Genomic DNA, 16,616 nt, shown 5'->3' on the forward strand with positions numbered 1-16,616 from the left:
TGAATGCATGTCTGGGGTGCAGCAACCTTGGGATTTTCTTGGAGGAGGCAGAACATCCCATGGGGGCCCCTGGGCTTCCTGTTCACCACTTGCTTACCTCCTGCTCTCTGACTTGGCTACAGCACGTGGCTTCCCTGTTCCCTGGGGATGTGGACCGCCTGCGGAGGATGTCTGTGATCGAGGAAGGGGACTGCAAGCGGATTAACATGGCCCACCTGTGTGTGATCGGGTCCCATGCTGTCAACGGCGTGGCGAGGATTCACTCAGAGATCGTGAAGCAGTCAGTGTGAGTGGAGCCAGCATTTGCGCTGACCTGGGTGTACCTTCTTCGTGACCCTAGACTCGCCTCTGGGCACTGTTGGCAGCCATACACACAGTGGCTGGGGCATGTTGCCCAGGCTCTACACTTGCTCTCCTGCCCTCGCAGGTACTGTCTGAACTGCCCAGGGCATGTTATTCAGTGGCTGAGGACACCGTGGGCAATGTTAGGGCATTGAGCCTTTGAGTTATCACCAGTGCCACCTCCTCTTTTCTGTGTCCTCTGTCTGTCCAGACAGATGCTCTGTCTTGGAGCCATCTGCTGCTGGCCAGGTGCCAGGAGTGCCCTGCTCAAGAGTGTCCCAGGTTAGGGCAGGAGGAGTCAGGGTTCGTCAGCAAGAGGAAAGAAGAATTCTTAGGTCAGATCTCCCAGTGTTTTCCCTCCCTCTTTTGGTGGGACATGATTTTGAAACTCCTTCCTGCCATCCTTGACCCACATGTATGTAGAGTACCTCCGTGAGCACCAGGTAGACCCCAGACCAGGTCTGTCTGTGTGGAGGCTTCTGTGTTCCTGGTACCAGCCCAAGCACTTCATGTGTTATAGTCTTTAGATCCTCACAGGAAGCCTCTCAGAGAGGTGCGTCCCCATTTTACAGATGAGGAAACTAAACCCTGGTTCTCAAGCTCTATGATAGCCCGTACCCCCTTCAATGTCACATTCACTGTGGAAGATGGCCAGGTTCCATTACCTGTGTGGTTATTGCTATGTGACTAACTGTGCAGTGCTTTGAAAAGCATGTGCTCCATGCTTACTGTTCTCAAAAGAGGGCAGCAAGGCTGACTGCTCTGTGCTCCTTAGAAAACAACAAAAAAACTGAGCTTAGTGATCTTCCAGTGGGATTTCTGAATGTTCTCTTGCTCACCTTGTTTGTTGTGACATTTGTCTGTTTCGTGTGTTTTAGCTTTAAGGATTTTTATGAGCTCGAGCCAGAGAAGTTCCAGAATAAGACAAATGGCATCACACCCCGAAGGTGGCTGCTCCTGTGTAATCCGGGGCTAGCCGACACCATTGTGGAGGTGAGACCAGCTGCCTTTGAGTCTCCGGAGAGCTGTGAGCACAGTTAGCACCTCATCTGTTGCCCAAGGCCCTCAGGCCCATCACCAGTGTGTTGACCAGTGGTGGCTCCTGGCCAGGGACCCCAGGTGGGGTCCTGCTGCCACCCAGATGTGGGAGTGCTAGGCTGGGCTGGGCAGTCAGTCAATGGCCCCAGACGCCTGTGCAGGAGTTCAGAAGTGAGGTCCTGGGCTTCAAGAGGGGCTGGGGTGGGATCACCTGGTTGAGCAGCAGCCACAGGCCCACTGAAGAGGTTTTGGGAGGCAGAGATGCAGTGGTTACTGATTGTTCATGTGCTTGTGCACACCAGGTGACAGCTAGCCTTGACAATGCAGTAGGTGGCTGTAGAGTGGTGCCCGCTGAGAGTCTGTGGTAGGGACATTGCCTGCCTGGGCTGCGTGTGTCAGGGAAGGCATCCCTGGAGAAGGGAGAGCAAGACAGATCCAAAGGGCTAAAAGGAGGGAGTTGGGAGCAGTGAATCTCTGTTCCAAGGCCCTGTGGTAGAGGGACGTGGCCCACCCAGGAGCTGGAAGGCCAGTGAGGCTCAGTGCCTGGCGAGGCGGGCAGAGGGAGGACAGGCCTCGGAAGTGGCCAGGGCATTTGCAGGCCAGGAGTTTTCCTCTTGATCCTACATTAGCAACAGGGAGACTTAGCGGGTTACTTGATGAGAGGTACATTTGGACTGACCACGCTGCTATAGTGCAGAGAGTTCAGGGCCAGGAAGTGACTGCAAGGTGCTCCATTATTTCACAGTCTTGGCAGGTGCAGAGCCTTGGGGATGGATGGCAGACAGGGCCCAGGCCAGGAAGAGCCGCTGGACCACGGTTGGCCCCCAGGTTTGGGGCCTTTCTGTGAAGGGGACAAGGGAAGCTCGTGGGATTGTTGTGGATGTTTGAGCTTGACCAGATTGGGACATAATGTCAGGAACAAGCCCAGGGACTGAGAGGGAGGCTGGGGCGGGGCTGCCCGTAGTGGTCGAGGCCACAGTGTGGGGGTATTTCCCCAGAGCTGGGCTGTGAGAGAAAAGCTGGCCTGGAGCCAAGCCAGAGCAGATCCAGGGAGGAAAGCAGAGGTGGGGATGACAAAATGGAGGACAGTCTTCAGGAGGACAGGTCCTACAATAGGCAGAAGGCATGTATCCCCTTTTTTTTAATGTTTTATTTATTTTTGAGAGAGACAGAGTGTGAGTAGGGGAGGGGCAGAAAGAGGGAGACAGAATCAGAAGCAGGCTCCAGGCTCTGAGCTGTCAGCACAGAGCCCGACGCCGGGCTCAACTCACAAACTGCAAGATCATGACCTGAGCTGAAGGTGGCCTCTTAACTGACTGAGCTACCCAGGCACCCCAAGCATGTGTCCCTTTATGATTCTCCAGAAAATCGGGGAGGGTTTCCTGACTGACTTGAGCCAACTGAAGAAGCTGCTGCCATTGGTCAACGATGAGGCACTCATCAGGGACGTGGCCAAGGTCAAGCAGGTAGGCCCAGCATGGGGCGGCATTCCTGCGTGTTCCAGGTATCTGGCCCAGTGACCACCAAGTCCATCCATCCCACTCAGCCCTCAGGTCATGGAGCAGGCAGGCAGATGGGTGCAGACCCCAGAGCAGCCCGGGCATGCTGTGGCCCCAAGTTCTGCAGGAAGAGCTCATTCCTGGGAGGTGCTCCAAAAGTCTATCTGGTCCTGGCGTCTATGCACGGGTGTGTTGCTTGGCTGCATGAGAGCCTCTCCCCAGGGCAGCCAGCCTCACAGCCAGACAGGCCGGCACCACTGGAACCCTCCAAACCTGACAGGTGGCAGCCTTGATGGAGAACTCAGTCCCTCATGAGCCTGTGTCTCTGCTGGGCTGCCGCATGGTCTTAGGGCCCTGAAATAGTCCTTCATCCCGAGTCTCCTCCCCCCTGACTGTCCCCATTTGTGTCCTTTATACCACACTCGTGACTCCCTTTTATTCTGCTTTTCTTATCCTTTTGCAGGTTTGCCTTTTGGTCTAGTTTTCTGTTTATTTCTGCGACTCTTGGAGTGTGCCCACCTTCAGCACCCCATTCCCCCATCCTCCCTTCCTCAAAATGTCTCCACCCTCAGCTGTGGCCTCTAAGAGTCCCCACCTTGCTGTGTGGCTTGTGGAGGGACAGAGATGTCCCCTTGGCTCTGAGTGGAAAGCTGGAGTCTAGTCAGACCTTGGAGACTTGTGGGGTTCGACCATCTTTGTCCTTTCTCCCCAGGAAAACAAGCTGAAGTTCTCTGCATTCCTGGAGAAGGAATACAAGGTGAAAATCAACCCCTCCTCCATGTTTGACGTGCACGTGAAGAGGATCCATGAGTACAAGCGGCAGCTGCTGAACTGCCTGCACATCATCACGCTGTACAACCGTGAGTGTCCCTGGGGGCCACAGGGCCCTGGCTGCAGCCCTGCACAGTCCTAGTGGGTCCTCTGTGGCGTCATGGGACTCAAAGGCTGGGCTATATGTTTACTTTAGTTTTTAGTTCAAATTTAGTTGTTTGTCATTAGACTTGTCTTATTTGGAAATATTTTACTTATTAGAGACACTTAAAGTGCACTTAAAACAATGAAATAGGGGCGCCTGGGTGGCGCAGTCGGTTAAGCGTCCGACTTCAGCCAGGTCACGATCTCGCGGTCCATGAGTTTGAGCCCCGCGTCGGGCTCTGGGCTGATGGCTCAGAGCCTGGAGCCTGTTTCCGATTCTGTGTCTCCCTCTCTCTCTGCCCCTCCCCCGTTCATGCTCTGTCTCTCTCTGTCCCAAAAATAAATAAACGTTGAAAAAAAAAAATTAAAAAAAAAAACAATGAAATAGAATGTGTTAAATTTATACACATACCTTAAATTGTTCAGGCAGCATTCAATTATGAGAGCAAACATGAATCAAAGACCCCCAAAAGTAAATATGAATATTTTTTAGATTTATAAATATAACAAAGCCTTAAGGAAAAACTTGTATTTTAAAATTTTGTAATTTAATGCTGTGACTATTCATTTTGAAAACCAAAGGAACCACAAATATTCTTTTCAAGATGCAAAGCTCCTTTCAAGAACATCCTCCCATGCGCCAGCTACCCCCCACCCCCTGCAGTCCTAGTCTCTGCACGGTCTTGTGTACTTCCCAGGACCTGCCACTTCTGGGCCTGCTTTCCGTGGCGTCCCATGAGTGCAGCTATTCTACCAGGCAGGTAGCTGGGGGCCTGTGCTCATTTCCACCTCACCATCTCCCTTGCCTGTGCACGCACGGTTTCTCTCTGGTCCAGCAGACAGCCTTGATGCTCTGCTGTGCCATCCCAGTCCCCAGCCTGATTTCTGTCACCACCAGCCATCCTGCCCTGCCTTCCTGCTTTGATTTCCCTTTGGTTCACTACAGCCTTTCCTGTGGACCACGATCTGAATTATTGCTTGTTTAGAACATGGGGGACGGTTTGCAGGTGACGTTGCTGGCTTTACTTTCTTTCCTTAAGCATCTTTCAGGTCTGTCCTGCACTGTCTGGAGGACGGGGCATTGGTGTGCATTGCTGCACACAGGCATTGCTGTCCTGAGTACCTGTGCTAAATTTACTGGGCTGTGTCTTGGTGCTGAGCATTGTGGGTCAGTTTTCCCTGATGCTCAGGGCATTCTGAATGCATCTACTGTGGTCTTGTATTATTTCTAAGAAGTTTTCTTGAAATGAATTTAAAACATTTGTTAGGTGCAGCTATTCTGGTTTTCTTCTTCCAGGATTCCAGCGAGGTGCGTGCTAGGTTCCTTCCACCTATCATCTTCTTGTCTCTTCATTGCTCTCTGAACTTTTCTAAAGGTCTTTCCTTCTCTGCTATGTTGTCTGCTTTTCTTGTTTCCATCCTTTGTGTGTGCTGTGCTTTCTGTGTCTTGCCTCTCTCTTGGCTTCTTGTCACTCCTGTGTCCTGCCAGTTCTCATTTTGTGCACTTTCATGTCCTGTCCTCCCCCTGAGGTCTTGGTTTCAGCTCCGTGGACTCTTCCAAGCTGACGTCCATCACAGGTTGGAGATTTGGGTATTCTCACTGGGATGTCGGTTTCATTTCTTGTCTGTAGCAAAGCCACGTATTGTGTTTGTTCAAATTTGCCTAAGCTGCACCTCCCAGGGCTACCAAAGGGGCTTTGTGGCACCCCAAGGCAGCTGCAGGCACCTCTCTGTGCAGCCGTGGACTCCTGTTTCTCCAAGCCCAGGCTGGTTCAGGAGGCCACCTGCCCTGTCTCCCCTGATTTCTGCCCTGGGGGCCTCTGCCCCAGGATGCCAGACCTTCCTCTTGGGTTTCCTAGAGGAGAGGGGCTGGTGAGGTCTGCCCTCCTGGCCCCCCGTCCTCCTTCCTGTACCCCAGACACCAGCCCTGCTGACGGCTCCTCTGAGGAGGCTGGGTCCTGAGACCTCTGTGCTCAAAGCCCTATTTCCCACCCACCCTGTAAACTGGCAGAACTTGTTCAGTGGCCTGGACTTTGTGTCTCTTTCCTCTTTCTGAGTTTTGGTGGAAGTGTAGTTTCTGTTTTATTTTTTCCTATTCTCTCTGTTGTTCTGTCTGATTTCTGGAAACAGGAGGATATCAGAACTAAGGCACAGCCATGTTCTTGGCAGAACCTGGAGTTAGTTCAGCCCCAATTCTCACTGCTCTGGCTGGTTCTTGGCCTCTGGTGAAGGCAGTGTAGGGCTGCCTCACCCCTCTGTGAAGACATCCTCCAATACCTCCCATATACACTGGTACTGAAAGCCAGGGGCCTGGTGAGAACACCCTCAGTCTGCTGGGGCTGCAGGGGAGCTGACTGTTATAACTTGACCCTCTGGCTGCCCCTGTGTGGGAGAGCTTTGGGATAGCCTCTCACCTCTTATCACAGTGAAGGTAGGGGGGCGGGGAACTTGGGGTCTCGCCTGACATCCCTTGAGGGCTGACAGTGCCATTACCATGATCTCAAGGTCCCCTCTTTGTCATATACCCATCATGTACAAAGGTCTTGACAGCTGGTGACTGATTGGACTCAAGCCAGGCACCTGCTTTGGGCTGTTCTGGAAACAGAGGTGCATCTTTTCCTGTGAGCCTTTTGGAAGAGTCTGTTTCTGGCCTCCTTCCTCACCATGGGATATAAATGCAGAATCTAGGGGGCTTGTCCCCCTTTTGTAAGTGGGAATTCTTAACAGGCACATGGGGGCCCAGTGGCTGTGCCATGTCCCCTGGTTTGGAGTTGATCTCTGAGGATTCTGGTCACCACCCTGTGTCCCAAAGCAGGGGCATGTCTGGCTTCAGTGCCTTATCTGAATCTCTTGTTTGTCCTACAGGAATAAAGAAGGACCCAACCAAGGCCTTTGTGCCCAGGACTGTCATGATCGGGGGCAAGGTGAGGTGATATTCTCTTTGCATCTTGCTTGATATTTAGCCTGAATGCACAAACCACCATGCTTTTTGTCAGTGCCACTGTGTCCCGACTTGAGTGCCAGCTGCGCAGTGGGCTGGAGACTGCAAAGGCTCAGAGCCAGCATACACACAGAATGCCAGAGGCCCCCTGCTTCCCCAGGTGTGCTTGTGGGCTGAGTAGGTTCAGTGTCCATCAGCTCAGCATTAAGAGGGAGCTGGATGGGACCCCAGCACATGAGAGTGGGGGTCCTAGCCCCAAGGGGAGTCCTCAGTGGACTTGTTGGCCCTCCATCCAATGCCTTTCCTTGTACAACCACCACCCTTCCACACCTGTGCCCAGCTCTCAGGTCCCAGCATGCTGCCCACTCACTTCCCTGTACTCGTGTGCTGAGTGGACATAGATTGCTGGCTGCTTCATCAGCCAGATGTATACCCATGGTGAGTGAGCTCAGCCTAGCTTTATTTCATTTTTTATTCACCGTGACACATGCTTTTGGATACTCAGTCACATAGTCCCAGTATGTTGCCATTACTCATTGATGGATGGGTTTTCTCATCATACTCTGTGCTCTAGGGCTGGTGTCCCCACCCTCTGCCACTTTCCCCCAAGAGCCTCATTGTCATCAGAGAACATGAGGACACTGTGGAGCACAGTTGTTTTATGGGGGCCTACCAGGCGGGGCCAGGCACTGTCTGCCCAGCCAGCAGCTCATGGTCATCTCCCCGAGTGCCTGCCATTTCCTTTGTTAGTATCCCAGTGTGCATTTCTTAGAGATACAGGCTTTCAAACAGTTTTTTAAATGCTAATTATTAAAATTTTTCAGCATAGACAAAAGTAGGAAGAATAGTAATAATATCCATACACCTATCCCAGACTCCGCTGGATCATTCCAAATGAGTTCTGGACCTGGAATTGCTTTACCTCTAAGTATTTCACACGTGTTCCCGATGATGTTTTCCTCCAAAACCACAATAAGTACAGACCCTTTTGAACAACACCACATGATACCATCTTCTCACGTAGATAGTAAAGTTACAGATATCTGGAATAGTTTGTTTGAATCTGGACCCTGGCAGGGCCTAACCATGTAATTGCTTGCTGTCTGTTAAATCTTGTCATCAGTAGGTTTTTCCCCATGCCTACCTCTCTTCTCTCTCTGCAACTGATTTGTTACAGAGATTGGGCTTTGTGTCTTCCCCAGGTTGGCTTTTCTGAGCACATCTGTCTGGCATGTCCAGTACGCCCCTTAGTTCCCTGTGTTTCCTGTAAGTTGGTGGTTCTAAAAGTCCTGCTCCTCTCACGTCCTCATTTCTGAAGAGCTGGCTAGAATTGGAGAACAGGTTTGAGGCTGGCAGGTTTCAGCACAGGCTGGGGCAGCTGTCAGGAGAGGCGCTTGGTAGAGCTGGGTCACGGGTAGACATCACACCCTGGAGAGCAGGTTCCTCTGTCATGAAGCTGTCTGCCAGACTGCATGCAGGACACAGAGGGGGGGCCACTCAACTGGGTGTGACCTCAGTGATCTAGCATGGGGCCCTGGTTACAGGGAATGATGCCAGACCCTCCGAGGACCCTGTGCTGCCCAGCACATAGGTGTGTTCATGCTGAATTTCCCCTCCCATCTCCAGGCGGCCCCTGGTTACCACATGGCCAAGATGATCATCAAGCTGGTCACATCCATCGGCAATGTCGTCAACCACGATCCAGTTGTGGGCGACAGGCTTAAAGTGATCTTCCTGGAAAACTACCGAGTGTCCTTGGCTGAGAAAGGTAGGCCCATGTTAGGAAGGCCTGCCCCTGCCTGGGCACAGTGTGGGTGGTCATTGCTGGTCCCAGACACCAGGCGCCCCAGCCAGAGGGAGACTTTGTTCTAGTAGTAAAAGGCTTTGGGGAAGTTCTCTGCCCTTCACATGCGGAGAATTACCCTCAACCTTTGTCTCTGTACTTTCTCACTTCTTCCTGTGACCTCATTCCTTCTCCTTGTTCTGCCCCCAGTTTTCTTTCCTGCTCCTAGAGCTTGCTTTTGCTGGCAGGATGTGCTTCCAGGGCAGCCTCCTCCCTCCCTTCTCCCACCCCCAGAGGATGCGTCTGCTGTCACCACCTATATACTCTCAAGGGCATTACCTACTTGTGATCTGGGCCGGCACCTGCCTCTTTGGTCCTTTCCGAGAGCAGCCCGAGGCCTGACAACCCAGCCCTTTGGTGAGAGTTCAGGCTGGGGCTGCTCCTTCAAGGATGTGTGCTGTCATCTGGAGAAGTTTCTGCAGCCAAATGTGCCTTGGAGCGTGGCTTTCCTGACCTGGACAGGCCTTTCTAAACTGGCCACTTGTGGAGACCCTGGCAGGAAGGTGATTTGCCCAACCAGGTGATGGGAAACCTGAGCCTGGAATTCTGGCTGAGTAGTAGGCACCTCTGCAGCTCACACAGATCAGCTGCTGCCTGCTGTGCTGAGTAACGACGTGCAGGCAGACATGCTCCCCTCTCCTGACAGCTCAGCCAGGTCATTGAACCGTCTCTCTGGTCCCTCTGCTGTCACAGACCATATGCGGTTCAGGGTCAGTAATGTGCTTAGTTCTTCACTGAGCTTCTGGTACATCTTACTGCCCTTTGCACGTGGAACTCCCCCTCCTCACTGTTACATGGGACCAGCTGGCTCCTGGGCATCTTCAGAACTGGTCTTGGGGTACCTGGTCTAGGGCCTCAGAGCTGGGGTCTTAAACTTGCTGCAGCAATGTGTCCACTGTCACATTTGCTCATGTCCCTCTGCCTTCAGTGTGGAGCTGCATGGGGGCCAGAGATGCCTGTATCTCTTTATCTTGGCTCCTGGGCTTGACCTTGAAGAAGAGCTGGACTTCACTCTTCACGGACCCTGAGTGCCAGCCACTGGGCTGGGGAAGCAGCATCAGCTCCATGGACAAGCTGAGAATGTGGGGGCAGGGATGCCAAGGCAGGGTGGGAAGATGAGGCTTTCCCATCCATCATGTCTTGGAGGCACAGGGAGCCCACCCTTTGGAGACACCTCAGGGCCACTGCATTTGGGTCATCGTTGTGGCTGGTTGGGCCCAGTCTGCAAACAGCACAGAGTGACTCGTGTGCATGTGAACACAAGGAAATTGCCCCTGCCTTCCTAGTTCTCTGGTTCTTTAAGAGTCCAGTTTCCTTTTGAAGTGCTCTGAAGAGACTTATGGGCTGACGGCATGAGACAGAAATGCTGTCAGGATGAAAGAGAATGATGACATCAAAAGCAAGAACCAGGGGACCCCAAAGTATGGTTGGGCCTGGTCCCTGGAAGGTTCTAGAACAAAGGTCCTTTGCTACCTGGGGTCTTCTCTTCAGGAGTCACCATCTTGACCTCAGGCTGCCCTGGATCAGGAAAGGAAGCCCTTAATAGGTGGGCAGGGTGGGCTGCAGGGCTCAGGCCCATCCTGGAGTGGGTGGGAGATGGCACCTGCTCTGGGAATGCCAGCAGTGGGCGTGTGGTGTCTTGCACAGTTCCCATTGCTGCCATGCTGTGAGTGGTCTGTGGTGATGCACCTTCTTGCCCACCTGCTTGCAGTGATCCCTGCCGCAGACCTGTCACAGCAGATCTCCACTGCGGGCACCGAGGCCTCGGGCACGGGCAACATGAAGTTCATGCTCAATGGGGCCCTCACCATTGGCACGATGGATGGCGCCAACGTGGAAATGGCTGAGGAAGCTGGGGCTGAGAACCTCTTCATCTTTGGCATGCGTGTAGAGGACGTCGAGGCCCTGGACCGGAAAGGGTGTGTATTCCTTCCTGTGCCATTGGGGGCACTGCAGCATCCCAGACACTGCTCGGAACACTGGGGGTTGGGGGTGCCAAGAGGGCTCTGGGATCCAGGCCTGCGCTTGCTGGGGGAGATGCCCGCCTGGCAGGTGGGGGTGGCTGTGGGCATGCTGGCTGAGCCTGCTCCTGGCCTGAGCACCCCACCAGCTGTCCTGGGAGGCTGGCTTGGGTGGGAGCTGGCTACTCTGTGCTTGTCTTCATGGGCCCAGTCCCTGGGGTCCAGAGTGAGTCTTTTCAAAAGGGTAGAAGGTTCTGGTCTCTGGAGGGAAAGCTCTGAGCACTCAGCCAGTGTGGGGATTTGGGGCTGAGCTACTGCTGAGATTCTCTGGCCAGATTCTGTAAAGTAACCCTTGGAATAGTTTCATGTTTACAGACAAGTTGCAAAGATAGCACAGAGTCCTATAGACCCTTCTGCCATCTCCCCTGTTGCTTACATCTTCCTAATTAGAGTCATACGTTATCAAAATTAGGTAACCAATAGTGGTGCATTGTTATTTATTAATGTCCATACTTGGTGTTTCCCATGAATGTCCTTTTCTGTCCTAGGATCCCTTCCAGGGCACCCCTCTGTGTTTAGATAGCAGGTCTCCTGTCTCCTCTGGTCTGTGACATTTTCTCAGCCTTTCCTCATGTTTCATGACCTTGGACACTCTTGATCATGACTGTGGACACTCTTGAGTCTGGCCCTAGCCTGATTCTGAGCAATAATTAAAAAGAAAAGACAGTATTGCCTAATTGTCTAAAAGCCCTCAGGGGAGTTGGTGAGGCCTCAGGCACCAGCCGGGTGAAAACCCAAATGTCACCTAAAAAGTCACAGCTTAAAGGTGAGTTAGATGTCTCAGCTTGAGAGTACACTGCCCCATGTGCCCTTTCCTACCTGCCCCTTATTTGGGCTTTCTGCTCCATCCCGTGTCCTGAGACTGCATATCTGCTCCATGCTTCCCTCCCCAACTCCCTGATGGCCAAGGACTGTTGGGTCTGGTTGTGTCTGGTTTATGCTTCATTTCCTTCTTCATTGTCCCAGTGGCAGGGGGCAGGGTGGTGGCAGGAAGCAGGAGGCATCGTTAAGGGCAGGGTGCAGCAAGGTGGGGTGGAGATGGCATGCAGCAGGCCAGTTCTCAAGCAGCCTCCTGTAGGAGTATGATAGTGCCATGCCAGTGATTGTGTGTCTTCCAGCAATCACAGGGAGCCGGTGGGATTCATTCTGCACACCCAGCACATCACTGCAGGGCCCAGCAGCACTTGGGCCTGGAGCCTGGGGCAGTCTTGGACCAGGAAGGTGCCCAGTACAAACAGCCCTGCAGCTCACCCTGAAGGCTGACGCTTGGCCCCACCTCCCCACAGGTACAATGCCAGAGAGTACTACGACCGCCTGCCCGAGCTGAAGCAGGCCATGGACCAGATCAGCAGTGGTTTCTTCTCTCCCAAGGATCCAGACTGCTTCAGGGACATTGTGAACATGCTGCTGAACCACGACAGGTTTGTCCTTATGTCCTTCCCCACTGGCTGGTCAGATAGATGGGTCCTCCTGGTGGGCTCAAGACTGCACTTTGGGAGTGACCCTGGACCGAGGTGAGGCTGGCTCCCTACCCCAGCCCATGGGCAGAGCCTCAGGCCGCCAACCTTGACATGCTATACCCAGGGCCTGCTGTGGTCTCTGGAGGTGCTTGAATGCTGGGGGACCCTGGTGGTAGGGATTGCTGGTTCATGATCTGGCCCTAGGCCCCCCAGCACTGGCTGACCCCCGGAACGGCATGACAAGCAGAAGGTGGTTTCAGATGGGGCTGCCTGGAGGCATTTCCTGAGTCCTCTCTTCCCCGGGGAGAACAGGAGTCTGGGCGGGACACACCAGAAACCTCCGGGAAATGGGGGGTGAGGGGCACTGTGCCTCCACAGTCATGGTCCTGCAGTCCCAGCTGAGGCAAATGTTGGCCGGTGGTGACACAGAGTGGTTAAAATGGAATTAACTTGTGACATAAAGTACGATGTAGTTAATGGTTTTTTACAACACAACTATCCCTGATTATAACATCCACATTTACAGACTCACTAATTTACAGCAGGTCAGCAATGCCACTTGCCCTCTTTTGACAGTTCTTTGCTCCACCCTGTTGGTAAGAATCCTTGAATCTGGCAAATGCTGAGAATTGACCTCTGTTCCACTCTCAGTTGCCTTTGGATTGGTTTTGTCTATTGCTCTTCCCGTGAGTGCTGTGAGCTGGTGTCAGATCAGATTGCAGCCCCACACATACATGGCTGGGAGCTGGGCCCTGGCTCAGTCTGTGATCAAGGAAAAATTTAGCAGTTTCATGAACTGTCCCTGTGACTCCATCATAAACAAAAATGCATTTCTGTGTTCATAAATCCTACATTTTTACCCACAACATCCTTTCTCTAGACCACCAATTTTTGGCCCAGTTAGACCTGGGAACAGATGGCTGCGTAGAGCCTCACTGTCATCCTGTGCCCCCTCACCTGGGAGATGGAGTCCGCAGGAAGCCTCTCAGCCTGTGCGGCTCTACCCCACATGCATGGAGAGGGTGCATTGGAAACACCCACTTCTTTAAAGAAACATAGGCTTAAAACAAGGATTTTATAGAATAGTACCCCAGGACAAAAGTATTGCTCATTAGAGCCACCTCTGTGGCCAGGTGGGCTCTGTCATCCTAAAGTGTGAGGACCTGGATGGCTGGGACCTGTTTCCTGACCACCTGCCACGGTGGACCACTCTCTTGTCTCCCATTTCAGGTTCAAGGTGTTTGCAGATTATGAAGCGTATGTGGCATGCCAGGCCCAGGTGGACCAGCTGTACAGGGTATGGTTCTCGGGCCCCAGAGCTGGTGGGGGTGGCCCTGGCAGGGTAGCAGCAGGGGACATCTATGAGGTCCAGTCCCGGGAGGTCATAGTTCACCGTTGAGCTGCATCATGGACTCAGGCTGAATGGGGCTGCTTCCACTCAGACTGACTTAGCCATCTCTCTGCTCGCCCCTGGTAAAGGCTAGTGCCCCTGGGACCAGGCCGCTGTCCACACTGGCACGTTTCCATGCAGCCTCTGAGCAGCTGCCGCAGAACACAAGTGAGCAGGACAGGAGTTTCCTTCCTACAGACGGCAGAGGCAATGGGCGATGCCTCAGCCTGTGGTCTGCACTCCCATGTGGCTATGATCAGGAGGGTGCAGGGAGCAGGTGTGGAGCCAGGAAGACTTGTATGTGCACACAGAAAGCCTGTGTTTAAAAATGAGAACGGGAATGCTTCCTTGTAAAAGTGTGAGCTTCAGTGTTGAGTGAGGGACCCATAGCTGTGAGGAGCAGCCTTTTTAGGGCAGGACCACTGCAGCCAGCTCCCTACTCCTTGGTAAAAGTGGACAAGGGAGGTCCTGTTTTCTTTGTGGAGCATGTGCTGGCCAGTGTCCCTGGGGGAGTGAGTGAGTGTCTCCATGTGGGGTCTCGAGGATGTCCCTTGGTGCCCTCTTCTCTCCCCTTTCCTGGGGGTGGGGAGGGGAGGCAGTGGGAGAGGACTCTGGCTACCATGGTGTGACTGCAGAGTTGTGGGTTGGACGGATTATTTCCCAGGTTCTTGGACAAGGCCTGTGGGATTTGTATTTCTGATTTGTTGCTGTTCTGGCCCCCACCCCCTGCCCTTAGGAAAGCTGTCTGTCCTTCGGGACCCATGAAAGAATGGGGGGGGGGGGAGATGGGAAACTGAGTGACTAGGCAGGGCTCTGGGGGGATCCTTTGTTCCTCTGACCCAGACCTCAGCAGAGTGTGCCCTTTCGGGAAGACTCCTCTTGGTGCTGGCTCAGTCTAGGGGTGGTTGCCAGGCTCTGGGGGAAGCTGTGGATGAGAGACCACCTGGCCATTTTCCCTGGATCCAGCCAGTGGCAAGTACTCACCTGGTGGTATTTCTTTGTCATGGTGGGCCATGCCCCAGAGGACGTGGTGCATTTTGAGGTCCGGGACCTTCTCAGACTCCTTGCCCTTGTATCTAATCATCTGGTAGCTTTTCTGGTTGGTGGGTCCCCCCATTTGAGTGAGCTGTTGATTGCAATTTCCTCTTTGTTCATCAAGCTTCCCAGGGGCTAAGAGCTCATCTGGGAACAGTCCTGAAGTTCTGGAAGTGCAGGTTGTCTTATGTGGTGCCTAGGATTACTCAGCCTCTCCTTCCCTCTGCAGAACCCCAGGGAGTGGACCAAGAAGGTCATCAGGAACATTGCCTGCTCAGGCAAGTTCTCCAGTGACCGGACCATCACAGAGTATGCCCGGGACATCTGGGGCGTGGAGCCCTCTGACCTGCAGATCCCACCACCCAATCTCCCCAAAGATTAGGAGCCCTGGCAGTGGCCTTGCTGTTTCAGTGCTGTTTCTGGAGGTCCATGGGGATCGTGGTGGTGGCTTGGGGTGGGAAAGGAAGGAAAGGTGTAAAGAATGAGATGTTCCCAGTTTTCTGCAGGAAATTGGGGCTCACAGCACTGACCAGGGCAGCTGGCCCCGCAGCTTTAGCCCACCTGTCCCAAGGAGGTGGGGAAGGTGGAGCCACCTGCTGGGCTCCTCTGAGACCTTGCATGCACCTTGCAGTGAGCTTGTTTTTAGTTTTGAGCTTTTGGATTCTGGGGTCTGGGCAGGTAGCTGTGGCAAAACCTGGGGAACTATGTGTTTCTGCACTACATGGGCTACCCAGCTGGTGTGGGTTTCTGACCTCCCTGGCCCAGCTGTGCTCCTGGCTGTGCTGGGAGGGTCCAGTACTCCAAGCCAAGTCTGCAACTGCTATGTAGGTGCTCTGGCCCAAGTTTCCAGACTGATCAGATAAAGGGGCCCTGGATAAGTGAGGATCACATGGATGAGGACACCTGTGTCCGGCATTTCGGGGATTTGGGCTAGGACAAGGCTGGCTGATGCAAAGTTAGCTTGGTTTTGCTTTTTCAAGAGAAAAATTAACTTCACAGGAAAATGAAAGTAGCTGAAGCCTTTTCTCATTTTAGCAACTAAAAATTGTACTTCTGAAATTTTGTCCTGGGTTGGCCCAGCCCTGGGGGCCTGGGATGGAGTCATTGCCTTTGCTGGAAAGGCTGATAGCCCAGCCCCTGCTGCAGATCCATGCCCTCCTTGTACCCCTGCCCTGTCCTGGGGGCTGTGTCTCCTGTCTTACACATGAGACTAGTCTCCTGTCTCCCTCCCTGTCTACCAGTACAACTAAGGTGGTCTAGGAAAAGGACTGAGCAGGCCCAGAAGGGAGCCCACTTTTCCACTCTGCCTGGATGGCAGGCTGGTGGCCGTAAGGGTGGGTGAGCCCCTCTTAGCTGCCCAGAGGAGAGAGCCAGGAAGCAGCCTGGCATGCTTCACTGCAGGCTTATTGGAGACACGGGTGGGAAGCACCCTTCCCGAGGCTCTGCCTCCTTGCATGCTGGATCTCAGTGGCACAGGGCTCTGCCCTCACCCTGGGTCCTGACTGCTCACAGAACCAGGCCATGAAGGATTTGCTCACAGGCACACTTCACCAGAGCTGCAGAGGTCTGGTGGGGAGGCCCACATTCTGAGGCTGTGGTTGAATCCATGACACCCTCTGCTGCCCCATTTCTTAGGCCACATATGGACCCATCACTGTGCCACTTGCTGTTACTGCCTTGTGTGAGAAAATGATTAAACCTTCCTGCCTGTGCTTGGTTGACCTGAACTGTTTTATTCTGCGCTGAGAGCAGGGTGGGAGTTGGGTGGTGTGGGCCTCAGACCCTCCGCTGTAACAGCCCATCACTGTGGGATTAAGGACAGACCACATTCTCCTATCCCAGCTGTGAGTGGGACTTAAGAGTATGTGTGCTGAACTGCCAGCTCACAAAAGAATCGTCAAATCTTCATAAACTGTTATCTGTGTGTTGGCATTTTGGGTGCAAATTGCATTGGTTCTTTTTGCACCTGTCTTCTGCCACCCACTCCTGGCCCTGGAAAGTGGAATGCTCCAAAAAACCAGAGCATTTCCCCCTAAATTGTGTAGCTGCAGGCTGAATCAAAGTCCAGGAGAGACATGAACTTGGGGTTGTTATACAAAGAACCTGAGAACTGCAGGCCACTGGGGCACCAT

At 53.3% G+C, this 16,616-nt stretch overlaps 1 protein-coding gene across 1 annotated transcript in view; it reads left to right on the top strand.

The window, feature by feature from the left end:
* Nucleotides 1–16,196, top strand: part of PYGB (glycogen phosphorylase B) — a 58,772-nt gene extending 42,576 nt beyond the window's left edge. Inside the window, exons 11-20 of the mRNA XM_006930010.5 lie at nt 123–286; nt 1,221–1,335; nt 2,745–2,846; nt 3,592–3,739; nt 6,660–6,718; nt 8,362–8,503; nt 10,290–10,497; nt 11,886–12,020; nt 13,290–13,356; nt 14,714–16,196. Of these exons, the coding sequence (XP_006930072.1) occupies nt 123–286; nt 1,221–1,335; nt 2,745–2,846; nt 3,592–3,739; nt 6,660–6,718; nt 8,362–8,503; nt 10,290–10,497; nt 11,886–12,020; nt 13,290–13,356; nt 14,714–14,866 (1,293 nt within the window). The 3' untranslated portion in view covers nt 14,867–16,196. The remainder of the gene's footprint in view (nt 1–122; nt 287–1,220; nt 1,336–2,744; nt 2,847–3,591; nt 3,740–6,659; nt 6,719–8,361; nt 8,504–10,289; nt 10,498–11,885; nt 12,021–13,289; nt 13,357–14,713) is intronic.
* Nucleotides 16,197–16,616: the final 420 nt, after the last annotated feature.

The sequence above is a fragment of the Felis catus genome, chromosome A3, assembly GCF_018350175.1.
Source record: "Felis catus isolate Fca126 chromosome A3, F.catus_Fca126_mat1.0, whole genome shotgun sequence".
Taxonomy (NCBI): Eukaryota; Metazoa; Chordata; class Mammalia; order Carnivora; family Felidae; genus Felis; species Felis catus.